The 14,039-nt window shown below is 44.7% G+C and overlaps 1 protein-coding gene across 1 annotated transcript in view; it reads left to right on the top strand.

Annotated features, from left to right (window-relative positions):
* The window catches only part of CSTPP1 (centriolar satellite-associated tubulin polyglutamylase complex regulator 1), a 95,524-nt gene that overhangs the window by 39,521 nt on the left and 41,964 nt on the right, over positions 1–14,039 (top strand). Inside the window, exon 3 of the mRNA XM_072118795.1 lies at positions 12,761–12,891. Within this exon, the coding sequence (XP_071974896.1) occupies positions 12,761–12,891 (131 nt within the window). The remainder of the gene's footprint in view (positions 1–12,760; positions 12,892–14,039) is intronic.

The raw sequence follows: 14,039 nt of genomic DNA, 5'->3' as shown, positions 1-14,039 counted from the left end.
TCCCAGCAATATCCTGGTAACACATATATGGCGGTATACTTTATAGTGTAGCAGTATAGGCTCTTATCAGGTGAGTGTCCCAGCAATTTCCTGGTAACACATATATGGCGGTATACTTTATAGTGTATTGTATAAGCTCTTAGCAGGTGAGTGTCTCAGCCATATCCTGGTGACACGTATATGGCGGTATACTTTATAGTGTATTGTATAGGCTCTCAGCAGGTGAGTATCCCAGCCATATCCTGGCAACACATATATGGCGGTATATTTTATAGTGTAGCTGTAGAGGCTCTTAGCAGGTGAGTATTCCAGCAATATCCTGGTAACACATATATGGCGGTATACTTTATAGTGTATTGTATAGGCTCTTAGCAGGTGAGTGTCTCAGCCATATCCTGGTAACACATATATGGCGGTATACTTTATAGTGTATTGTATAGGCTCTTAGCAGGTGAGTATCCCAGCAATATCCTGGTAACACATATATGGCGGTATATTTTATAGTGTAGCTGTAGAGGCTCTTAGCAGGTGAGTATTCCAGCAATATCCTGGTAACACATATATGGCGGTATACTTTATAGTGTATTGTATAGGCTCTTAGCAGGTGAGTGTCTCAGCCATATCCTGGTAACACATATATGGCAGTATACTTTATAGTGTAGCTGTAGAGGCTCTTTGCAGGTGAATATCCCAGCAATATCCTGGTAACACATATATGGCAGTATACTTTATAGTGTATTGTATAGGCTCTTAGCAGGTGAGTATCCCAGCAATATCCTGGTAACACATATATGGCGGTATACTTTATAGTGTAGCAGTATAGGCTCTTATCAGGTGAGTGTCCCAGCAATTTCCTGGTAACACATATATGGCGGTATACTTTATAGTGTATTGTATAGGCTCTTAGCAGGTGAGTGTCTCAGCCATATCCTGGTGACACGTATATGGCGGTATACTTTATAGTGTAGCTGTATAGGCTCTCAGCAGGTGAGTATCCCAGCAATATCCTGGTAACACATATATGGCGGTATATTTTATAGTGTAGCTGTAGAGGCTCTTAGCAGGTGAGTATCCCAGCAATATCCTGGTAACACATATATGGCGGTATACTTTATAGTGTATTGTATAGGCTCTTAGCAGGTGAGTGCCTCAGCCATATCCTGGTAACACATGTATGGCGGTATACTTTATAGTGTAGCTGTAGAGGCTCTTAGCAGGTGAGTGTCTCAGCCATATCCTGGTAACACATATATGGCGGTATACTTTATAGTGTAGCAGTATAGGCTCTTAGCAGGTGAGTATTCCAGCCATATCCTGGTAACACATATATGGCGGTATACTTTATAGTGTAGCAGTATAGGCTCTTAGCAGGTGAGTGTCTCAGCCATATCCTGGTAACACATATATGGCGGTATACTTTATAGTGTATTGTATAGGCTCTTAGCAGGTGAGTGTCTCAGCCATATCCTGGTAACACATATATGGCGGTATATTTTATAGTGTAGCTGTATAGGCTCTCAGCAGGTGAGTATTCCAGCCATATCCTGGTAACACATATATGGCGGTATACTTTATAGTGTAGCAGTATAGGCTCTTAGCAGGTGAGTGTCTCAGCCATATCCTGGTAACACATATATGGCGGTATACTTTATAGTGTAGCAGTATAGGCTGTCAGCAGGTGCGTCGCTTCTCCTCGCCCCCTTCCTCTCCTGACTATGTGATCCAGTTCTTTTCCCCATTCACCTGCCCCGTGGTGACCCGCATCCAACCTCTCTCCCTCAGCTGCAGGACCTGCAGTAACACATCCCCTTGGCTTTGTGTTCAGAGCTTATCGGAGCGGGCACTGCAGGGGAGGGCGGTAGTTTTTAGCAGGTGCCTCTCCATAAATCAGGATCACGTAGAATTTGATCCCCGAGGCTATTTAAACAGTATTTGTAACCGACAGGGCTATAAAATAATTACATTTGTTTTTTTTGTTTTTTAACTCCGCGGCCGCCACATTCCTGAGAAACTTGTATCTTCTCCTCAAGTGGTGTAGAAGTTCAGGGTATTAATAATACCGCCTGTTCAGCTTCACCGGCCCGTGACCACATCAGTCACAAAGACCCCACAATTCACCGAACAACCACATCAAAGCTGCAGCTTCTCTCCCTAAATTTAAGGCTCATTCTACCTCTACCCCTCCTACATGGATGTACAGTAAGAATTGAGTGAAGTATGTAACCTCCAATAGGTGGCGCTAGAGAACACCCACATTCTTCTTCCCTGAGGAGAGCTTTTTTGCATACCTCTTTTCCCATAGTGCATTGCTGCCCTGCAAAACTCTGTATACCACCTGGCTCCATTTTTTCTCATTCATATGATACTACAAGGAGTACCTCTTATTACACCTGGTGTACTGCACAAGGAGATAAAGTTCCCCCAAGTGTTGGAAGTGATGGAAAGTCCGGCTCTTCTAAGTGAGCTGGCTTATTAGGCTCCGCTCACTAAGAAGAGACGGCTCTTTTGGTTTTTGAACTTCTCCCCATTAAATATATAATAGGGAGCCGCAGGCCAATCAATCACACCACACTACTTTTAACCAGATTTTATTGGGTTAAAAGGGGCGTGGGGAGCCGTTTAGGGCGGGGTTTAGTGAGCCGGCTCACGTCGTTCACGCGAATAAAACGCCAGCTCTTTGTGCCGGCTCGTTCGCTAACGACCCATCACTAGTAGTTGGCATACCTCCAATAGGGGGCCCTAGAGGGACAGCATTCTTCCATCTGGAGGAGAGCTCATTTGCATACATCTTTTACCTGAAAGCATTGCTGGTTCAAAAGACTCACTACGTCACCTGGTGGTCTCCACAAGGAAAACCTGTATCCATGAGAAGTAGTATTAGTCAATGGAAGAAGTTTGTGACCGTCGAAGGGTAAATACCTCTTATATAGAGAGTATTCTGTCTTCCTGGAGGAAAGCCCTTAGAGTTCAGACTCTGGTGTTCCACTTATGTAGAGATAGTACCCCTAAATATTAGTACAGGGCAGTGCTGGAGTATGGGATGAAGTATGTAAATAATCAAGGGTAGGTACCTCCAATAGGTGGCGCTAGAGAGACTGCATTCTTCTTCTTGGAGGAGAGCTCATTTCAATACAATACTCAAGTACAAGTATTTATAAACCACCCAGTGGTCTCCACAAGCCAGATTATTATGGGTAGTGGAAATACGCCTTTGCTGCACAAATAACGCTGAAGCACCGTAAGCATTGTGTGAAGTGTCTGCTCTGGGGGTCTCCAGTATTATTATCTGCTCTGGGGGTCTCCAGTATTATTATCTGCTCTGAATGTAGTGTTTGGATTCTGGGGTGATATTTATTGCTGTATTGTGGCATATATAATTTCTGGGGTGACATTTTGTGCTGTACGTTGTTTGTTGGTGCATCTAGGGGAACTGGTTACTGATGTGGCCCCTTAAAGTTGAGTAGTCTGACAAGAGCAATACATGTTTTTCACCCCTGGCCTAAATCCTTAGATTAAGAATAGAACATAGGCTTTAATAAGGAAATTTCATCATTTTTATGAGTTACCGTACATACTCGAGTATAAGCTGACCCAAGTATAAGCCGAGGCCCCCTAATTTTACCACAAAAACCTGGTAAAACCTATATTTTTTTTTACTCGAGTATAAGCCAAGTATGGGGTTTCAGCACATTTTTTTGTGCTGAAAAACTAGGCTTATACTCGAGTATATATGGTATATTATATTTGAGGAGTCAGACCGTTTTTCACGACTCCGACTCCACCAAAATGGTCACCGATTCCACAGCACGGCTTATTTGCATACCTCTTTTCCCAGAGATCATTGCTGACCTTCACGCCTTCCTACACCACCTGGTGGTCTCCATAAGCTATAAACCTACCCTTATAGCCTGTTAGTAGGCCTGTGCCTCATGTAGGAATGTCTGATGATGTGACGAGGGGGTCAGCGCATAGTTTGGCAGGTCGTACAATGTATCAGCGATGACATTCTACAAATACCTGTGAATACGGGATGAACGCTTCTCTCGGCGGGCGAGCTTAGGTGACTGATAGAACGATGAGTAACACGCGGATCCCAACGCTCTCGCTATGGTTCATCACCAGGGTGCCCTCCCTTACTACCAGGTATGTACTCTCTCTAATTCCTTCCACTTGTTGAGTCTTTCCCAGCAGCTGTCGAGTCATTCGGAGAGGAATCTGGGTTACGAGCATGACCCGCAACGGAACGGGATGTCCCTGCCAACCCAAGACTGAAAGAATCCCCTATAACCTCGCCAACCCCCACCGTCACCCAACCCGCCACCTATTCTGTATTCATCCCTTTTTTTGGCTGCTACTACTCGTAGTAAGTTCTTCTCCCTTTATAGAGTGTGACCCGAAGGAGGGGACCCTGCCCGATCCCTCGCACACTACAATAGGGGTTTAAGTTACTGCACACCCCGCTGTTCTCGCCCTGATCAAAGGGATAGGCACAGATTTTTTTTTCCAGCTATTTGACAGCAGAATCCCCCCCCTGGGCAGATGAGCAGGGGACGCTTTTAACTTACTGACCTCTACAGGCCAAACAAAACAGGAGAAGGGACGGATAAAGGGCTTTAGATGTCCTCTTTGTCACCAAAAGGGTCATAGCGTCAGGGAGGTATGGTACATTGTACATAGTATTCTCAAGCTATTGTCCTGCCCTGAAGGATTGTATGTGTCAGCACATACTATACACATACACTGTCATGGGCTATTCTGTAGTGCGGGGGTATCCTATGATGTGCGGCCGGGAGATTATAAGGGGATAACCACACTGGGTGTATATGCTGCAGAACAGCAGGCAAGTATCTCATATCCCAAGTATCCAAGGATGTTTTAACACATTGGTGAACCCAGTGCAAAGGTCACCCTCCCCCACCCAAACCGCATAGACAGGATAGGAGGATCAGTACTGTGCAATGCCCTATACACAGCATAGGAGGAGGAGTACTGTACTGTGTACATATATACAGGATAAGAGTAGTTGTACTGTGTCCATGTTAACAGGATAAGAGTAGTAGTAGTAGTAGTACTGTGCCAATATTAACAGGATAAGAGTAGTAGTATTGTTCCTTTCCCATATATACAGGATAGGAGTAGTAGTGTGGTTCTGTTCCCATGTATACAGGATAAGAGTAATAGTACTCGTCTGGGCCCATGTACACAGCATAGGAGTAGTAGTCCTGTTCTGTGCCCATATATACAGGATAGGGATAGTAGTATTGTGCCATGCCCATATATACAGGATAGGAGTAGTAGTACTGTGCTGTGCCCATATATACAGGAAATGAGTAGTAGTACTGTGCTGTGCCCATATATAAAGGATAGGAGTAGTAGTACTGTGCTGTGCCCATATATACAGGATAGGGATAGTAGTACTGTGCCATGCCCATATATACAGGAAAGGAGTAGTAGTACTGTGCGGTGCCCATATATACAGGAAAGGAGTAGTAGTACTGTGCTGTGCCCATATATACAGGAAAGGAGTAATAGTACTGTGCTGTGCCCATATATACAGGAAATGAGTAGTAGTGCTGTGCCCATATATACAGGATAAGAGGAGTAGGACTGTGTAGTGCCCATATATACCGGATAGGAGTAGTAGTACTGTGCTGTGCCCATGTATACAGGATAAGAGTAGTAGTACTGTGCGGTGTCCATATATACAGGATAGGAGTAGTAGTACTGTGCTGTTCCCATTTATAGAGCCTAGAAGTAGGAGTACTGTGATCTATATGCAGGCCCAAATATACAGGATTGGAGTAGTAGTACTGTGATTCGCCCGTATATACAGGATAGGAGTAGTAGTACGCTGCTGTGCCCATATATACAGGATAGTAGTAGCAGTACTGTAATATGCTGATATAAACTAGATAAAAGTAGTAGTACTGTGCTGTGCCTGTATGTATAGGATAGGAGTAGTAGTACTGTGCTGTGCCTGTATGTATAGGATAGGAGTAGTAGTACTGTGCTGTGCCTGTATGTATAGGATAGGAGTAGTAGTACTGTGCTGTGCCTGTATGTATAGGATAGGAGTAGTAGTACTGTGCTGTGCGTGTATGTATAGGATAGGAGTAGTAGTACTGCGCTGTGCCTGTATGTATAGGATAGGAGTAGTAGTACTGTACTGTGCCTGTTTGTATAGGATAGGAGTAGTAGTACTGCACTGTGCCTGTTTGTATAGGATAGGAGTAGTAGTACTGTACTGTGCCTGTATGTATAGGATAGGAGTAGTAGTACTGAGCTGTGCCTGTATGTATAGGATAGGAGTAGTAGTGTAGAGACTATTATTTCAGGCAATGTTTCATGGGAAAACAAGTATGAAGTTGGCTCTATGTCACTGTAGTGGCCTGAAGCAGTAACTACAGGCAAAGGTGTTCCCCTATATATCCTTTTCTGGAAAACCCCTTTAAGTATATACCTTATATACTTGAGTATAAGCCTAGTTTTTCAGCACAAAAAAATGTGCTGAAAACCCAAACTCGGCTTATACTCGAGTAAAAAATATATAGGTTTTACCAGGTTTTTGTGGTAAAATTGGGGGCCTCGGCTTATACTTGGGTCGGCTTATACTCGAGTATACACGGGTATATTTTTTTTAATTGCAGCCATTCAGGACAGTAAGTTCCCCAAATCCTGTGAATGGTTCCCTTTTAAGAATGAAGACTTTAGGATCTTTTGTCAGACGTGATATTATTTTCTTTGTCTCGTATCTCCTCATAGCGGAGCGTGTGTATTCGGGTGATTTATACCTGTACATTTCGGGGGCCACGTGTCTCCTTATTTTGGATTACTTGAGTTTTATGATAATTTTACAGTGATAATTTTTTTTAATATTCTTCGTTACTCCTGGAGGGAAATCTGTGATGAAGACGCTGACTTTCTTTTAGTGGAGTCAGTCAGGACTTGTTGACTTGGCACAGACGTGGTTTGAGGGGTTTGAGTAGGGGTGGTACCTGGCATCTCATGACCTTTTATGTTACTTGTCTACAGGTTTCTGCGATTGCTTAAACGTTTCTCCTGCCCTGGCGCAGAGCCCGGACCTAATTTTAAAACATCCAGAGACAATGGAGCTTATTGAAATGCGCCTCAGCGCCCGGGGCACGGGCAGCCGCGTAGGCCACGCTGTACATACACAACTTGTATTTCATGTCCGCCCCATCACACTGTGTACTAGGCAGGGCAGGTGTCTAGGAATCACTTCAGACTGGCACCCTAAGTGTTAACCACCGACGGGCTACCAAAAACTTTACAGGTAGGGTAATACTTGGCGTTGTCACCTACATCTCTTTACCCCAATGCTTTGCCCTGGCAAAATTTCATGGTCGGAGGGTAAAACTGCCCATATATGAGTTAGTTTTGACATCCGAATCAACAAACTGAGGAACATTTACCTCAGAAATCTGCATATTATAATCATTTTACTCTCGGTAGACCAGAAAAACGGCCTCTCCAATCACTGACTGCCTTGGTGATCATGTGATAGATTTGTGTTATAGTGTGGTATAGCGTGTCCAATCAAAGGAGGCAAAGAGAATAGAGCAGCCAATGATGAGACAGGAGGCGTGTCTCGGACTACTTCAGTCTTCCAAGTTGTAGTTACTTTTTGATTGACATTCGTCATATATGTGAGTCCTTAAAGGGAACCTGTCATATAGATTTGGGAAACTAAACAACCCACAGGTTCTAATGGACCGGTGGTTTAGTGTTCCAAATCACGATGTATGACTTTTTGAAGCTGGGAGGTTAAAAATACAACCTTTATACTTCCTTCCTTCCTCATTCCCCATTGGCGCCTGCACGTTGCGGCAAGTGAAGCCATAGGTATGCGCCGTGGCGTTATCCCGGCTTTACTGGCTGCATTGAAAGAGGAGGCACCACCATGAGATCTTCAGATGTGAGTCCGGAGTACCTCATCAAACTCATTGGGGCAGATTTACTTATCCGGTCCATTCGCGATCCAGCGGTGCGTTCTCTGCGCTGGATTCGGGTCCGGCCGGGATTTATTAAGGCAGTTCCTCCGACGTCCACCAGGTGGCGCTGCTGCGCTGAAGTTCCCTGGAACGCACTGGAATACACCGAGCCGGGCCGAGTGAAGGTAAGTGCAAGCTCCGCAACACATTTTTTGTTTTAAATGTTGCGTTTTTTCCGAATCCGTCGTGTTTTTGTTTGGCCACGCCCCTCGATTTCCGTTGCGTGCATGCCAGCGCCAATGCGCCACAATCCAATCGCGTGCGCCAAAATCCCGGGGCAATTCAGGGGAAATCGGCACAAATCAGAAATATTCAGGTTACACGTCGGGAAAACGCGAATCGGGCCCTTAGTAAATGACCCCCAATATTTTGTACAAATTTTTTTCCTCATAGAGTCCTAATAAGGGTCGAATTGGTTTGGGGTTCCTAATAAATCCCTCTTTAAAGGGGCACACCAAGTGACCGCTCCAGACAAACAGGTAAGAGTCCTCCTTATGGAGAGTTTGCCAATTAAGGCCGCCTTATAGGCGTGTGGAGAAATTGAGGCGGCCTTAATTGGCAACCTCTCCATAAGGAGAACTCTTGCCTTCTGACCCCCAGATCAACCTGTGAAAGAAAAATCAGTCCAAAAAAATAATTTGAATTAATCAGAAATTTGGCCAGTCGAAGACTGGATATGCTCTGTCGAAGACTTTGCAGTGGCCATAGCCGTCTTCTTCCGGGTCCATACACTGGGCAATATAAAAATTGATGACCCATCCTAAGGCAAGTTCATCAATACCCGGTCTTGGACAACCCCTTTCAAGATGTCCATACTTCATACAATTGGCCAAATTGACTTGGTGGGTCAGTCATTACTCTAGACTGCCCCATGGCGGGTAAGGTGATGCAACACCGCTTGGCGTGGGAAGACCCAACGTACTTGACCGACATCAGAAGAGATTTTGCACGGCACAATACACATTACGTGGCTCACTGGTTGCACTCGATATGGAAGGTTCATCTTATGTTTATGGCCACTTATACACTACTGTATGGTCATCGCTGCTTCAGAGTTAAAGGGGTCATCCAAATTTTACGAGGGTAGATAATCAATTAAAGATCGTCTGGGGCCTGATATCCAGATGTGACATCCATGTGTCACATAGTTTTCATCCAGCAGCCCTATTCAAGTGAATGAGACAGACCTGCAATACCAAGTACAACCACCGTACTATGTGTGGCAGTATGCTTAGCAGGAAGTGAAGACTCTCTATATTTTACTATGCCTGAACGTTCCCTTTAAACTCCTCCCACTTGCGTGTCATTTCTTGGAGTGCAAGGAAGACTAGAGTCGATATTTGCAGTGACTTTTCTTCAAGATCCATTTTCCAATGTTTTGGCCTGTGAATCGTCCTAAAGTCGGGAGATTTCTTTCCAAGCCAACTCCTGCGCTCAAATTATAGGTACGGGTAATTCTTCCTGAAATTTCTGGGCACAGTTTCCCATGTTTTTCTTGAACGTTATAACTAACCTGGCTAATCTGTGGATTTTTGGAGATTTCTGTAAACGCGTCCTTCATCCAAAAGTGCCTCCTGCCAGGGATGTGACGTCCGCCCAAGCCTGGTCTGTAATCATCATCTTCCTAAATCGCATGTCAACGCGATGAGGTTATGGAGAAAAACGGGAACCTACCATTTGCGTGAACATGACCCGTCACCGATTTTGACACAAATGTTTTCATAAATATTTGTATTTCCGTGAAAATTCTAAAAATAATTCTGAAATATTTTAGCGTCGTACCGTTCCTCCTAGAAATTTCTGCATAAATTGACAGCTGGGTGTTACCCATTGTGGGTGTTTATCTTATGGACACACCCCTTACTAGAATGGTAACACCCAGTTTGGAATTTATTCATAAATATCCAGGAAAAATGGCAGAGGAAGAGTAAAACCAAATTTTTAAATTAGGGGAAATATACTTTTATACTAATGTCCGGGGAGGTGACAGATTACACTTTTTCTTTAAAGGGGCGTTGAAGCTAAAAATATTGATAAAATATCTATATACCGTAATAGGAGATCAATATAGGATTAGTGGTGGTCTACACCTCGCACCCCCACAGATCGACCTCTGTTGGTATCTGGAGAATTGAACAGGAAACATGGAGCTCCATGGTCAGTGTAGTGGTCAGACCTGCTTACTGCACATGTGCATTTATTATAATGGTGTCATCTGAAGTAGAGGAGGGGTTACTGGACCTTCCAAGTTTTACACACTGTATTACTAATACTGCAGCAAAAATACTGCTCACTTTCTTGAAGGGATCCTTCAGTTAGCCCCAGGTTATAAATGTGATCTCTGTGACCATCACTGGCCAGAAGAGATTGATGTCTTTCATCTTTGCGTCTTTATGTATCAGAAGAACACAAAGCTTCCACGCAGAATCTTGTACCAAAAGGAAATGGTTAGTGATTAAACATTATTAGAGTTCTTGACACTTGACCATCCCATTTTGGTTCAAATAAGCTGATTTTGGGATGTCCTCCAGCAGGGACCGGAAGCCACCAATGGTGATCTGCAAGGTAATTTAGTAATGGATGTTAAATTCCCCTCCAGCGTTAGATGGTGCTATGTATAATCTACAGAGAGGGTGGGTCCTCCAAAGGGAGGTACATTCATTGGAGGGTAACATACTTACATTCTTGTAGGGTTCTGATGTGAGTAATAGTTAAGAGTCCTGTGGGGTAATAGATAAGGATTTGCTTTGGGTAATAGATGAGGGTCTGCTCTGGGTAATAGATGAGGATCTGCTCTGGGTAATAGATGAGGGTCTGCTCTGGGTAATAGATGAGGGTCTGCTCTGGGTAATAGATGAGGATCTGCTCTGGGTAATAGATGAGGATCTGCTCTGGGTAGTAGATGAGGGTCTGCTCTGGGTAATAGATGAGGGTCTGCTCTGGGTAATAGATGAGGATCTGCTCTGGGTAATAGATGAGGGTCTGCTCTGGGTAATAGATGAGGGTCTGCTCTGGGTAATAGATGAGGGTCTGCTCTGGGTAATAGATGAGGGTCTGCTCTGGGTAATAGATGAGGGTCTGCTCTGGGTAATAGATGAGGGTCTGCTCTGGGTAATAGATGAGGGTCTGCTCTGGGTAATAGATGAGGATCTGCTCTGGGTAATAGATGAGGGTCTGCTCTGGGTAGTAGATGAAGTTCTGGTCTGGATAATAGATGAGGATCTGCTTTGGGAAATAGATGAGGATCTGCCCTGGGAAATAGATGAGGGCCTGCTTTAGGTAATAGATGAGGGTCTGCTCTGGGAAATAGATGAGGATCTGCTCTGGGTAGTAGATGAGGGTCTGCTCTGGGTAATAGATGAGGATCTGTTCTGGGTAATAGATGAGGATCTGCTCTGGGTAATAGATGAGGGTCTGCTCTGGGTAGTAGATGAGGGTCTGCTCTGGGTAATAGATGAGGATCTGCTCTGGGTAATAGATGAGGGCCTGCTCTAGGTAATAGATGAGGGTCTGCTCTGGGCAATAGATGAGGGTCTGCTCTGGGCAATAGATGAGGGTCTGCTCTGGGCAATAGGTGAGGGTCTGCTCTGGGCAATAGATGAGGGTCTGCTCTGAGCAATAGATGAGGGTCTGCTCTGAGCAATAGATGAGGGTCTGCTCTGGGCAATAGATTGGGGTCTGCTCTGAGCAATAGATGAGGGTCTGCTCTGGGTAATAGATGAGGGCCTGCTCTAGGTAATAGATGAGGGTCTGCTCTGGGTAATAGATGAGGGCCTGCTCTAGGTAATAGATGAGGGTCTGCTCTGGGCAATAGATGAGGGCCTGCTCTAGGTAATAGATGAGGGTCTGCTCTGGGCAATAGATGAGGGTCTGCTCTGGGCAATAGATGAGGGTCTGCTCTGGGCAATAGATGAGGGTCTGCTCTGGGCAATAGATGAGGGTCTGCTCTGAGCAATAGATGAGGGTCTGCTCTGGGCAATAGATGAGGGTCTGCTCTGGGCAATAGATGAGGGTCTGCTCTGAGCAATAGATGAGGGTCTGCTCTGGGCAATAGATTGGGGTCTGCTTGGGTTACTAGATTAGGGCCTGCTCTGGGTAATAGATGAGGGTCTGATCTGAGTAACAGATGAGGGTCTGATCTGGGTAACAGATGAGGATCTGCTTTGGGTAATAGATAAGGGCCTGCTCTGGGTAGTAGATGAAGGTCTGCTCTGCGTAGTAGATGAGGGTCTGCTCTGTGTAATAGTTGACGATCTGCTCTGGCTAATAGACGATGGGTCGATCTGCTCTGGGTAATGGATAAGAATCTTGAACAGGAGGATCAATGCTTGTTTATATTGATAGGATTGTTCATCAGTATGGAATAGGTGGGAGTCTGACACTCAGGTGCAAGGTCCATCTCTGGGGCAGAAACATAGAAGAACAGCTCTGTCTGTCAGTTGTGTTACTGCGCCTGGAGAGCTGAGCTGCAGTTACACTGCCTGGTCACTACTTAGAGAACAGAGCTGTTTTTCTGTCTCTGTACTGATTCTGTTGCCAGTCCCGAATATTAAACTCACACCAAATTTAATATCGATTGACAAATCATCAACATAAGTAAGATGGAAAATCCCTTTAAGCTGGTCATACACAGGGAGCTATTGTGATCATTCTAAACAGAATTTCTCAACAGGGGGTGACAATGATAACTTACAATTTTATTTTTTTGGAATAAATGATAACTCTTGTAATGTCCTCTGCCTCCGCAGCTTCTCCAGTGTTTCTCAGGGGACCCACGTCTTGTTCCGAGAGTTTGCCTTTGTTCGGTGCACCCCGCACAACCGGGCGTCCTTTCTTCGTCTCTTCTGGAGGTGTTTCAGGACAATTGCGAAGAATGGAGGTAAAAACCAGAGACGGTGGGGGTTATTATTTATTTTTGCATTGCCAGCAGAAGATATGCTTTGATGTGGATACCATCTGCATTCAGAATCCCACAGTGGGGGTCCGAGTAATCTGCGGCTTTGTCAGCTTAAGAAGGGTTTTATGAATTTTTCATCCTATAATGAGACAATATGGACAGATATAAAGGAAGGAATGGAAATGTGTTGTTTTCTTCAAGTGAGGGCGGCCACTACGGTCCATAAGCACCTACCCAAGCAAGTGTATGGAGTGATGGCGAATGAATAATTTATCATTGCGTCTTCTGCTACTTGGGCTACTGAATGCTGTAGTTAAAGGGGTCGTCCATTACACACCGAACAGAGCAGGAATCACTTGCCAAATCCCCCGACACCATTGCATCACTTGATCTCTACTCGGAGACCAGTCTCCTACCAATTCTCTTTTGCCTCCTGTTCCCTGGTATAGTACTACCTCCTAGTAGCATGTTAAAATTAAACAATAAAATAGATAATACAAAAATGGCGTCTACCCAACCAGCCAATAGAAATTTGCCCTGCTTGTCAGGAAAAGGAGCAGAGGTTCTGCAGTGCATGGCTACTTCTGCATGGAGAGTGAGAAGGGGCTATCATACTTATGAACTGTCCCAGATTTTCCAGGATGTTACGCATGTCCCAACCCTACTCCAAAATGGTCCACTTCATTTAGATTGGATTGAGGTCGGTCTGAAGTGAAGACCAAGGTAAATCTGGTTGTGTGGCTTAAACGTCCCTACTATACGGTAAGTATGGATTATGCTACTAGCCCCCAGAGGGGGAAGGAGCCTACTCCTAACAGCACATGGAAGATGTTGTCGGTAACCGCTCTTGAGGATTCATAGGATGACCGGATTTGAGAGTGAGGACCACTACATGGTTATGTAATGCTATGGGGTGACATACATGACCTATTATGGGATCTGAAGACTTGGAAAGTCCTTAACCATGAAATAACATACTTTATAACCGTCTCGGGCAGATTATTTCCACCCCCTCACCTTGCCGCCGTCCAAACTTGCCGTCTTTCCCCGGTGTTGTCCTTCCCGGTATGCGTAACGGTCTCCTCCCCTCCCTTCACTTGAATATCTTCAGTTGAACAAATAAAACAGGC

The sequence above is a fragment of the Engystomops pustulosus genome, chromosome 7, assembly GCF_040894005.1.
Source record: "Engystomops pustulosus chromosome 7, aEngPut4.maternal, whole genome shotgun sequence".
Taxonomy (NCBI): domain Eukaryota; kingdom Metazoa; phylum Chordata; class Amphibia; order Anura; family Leptodactylidae; genus Engystomops; species Engystomops pustulosus.
This window is presented reverse-complemented; position numbering and strand designations above follow the sequence as displayed.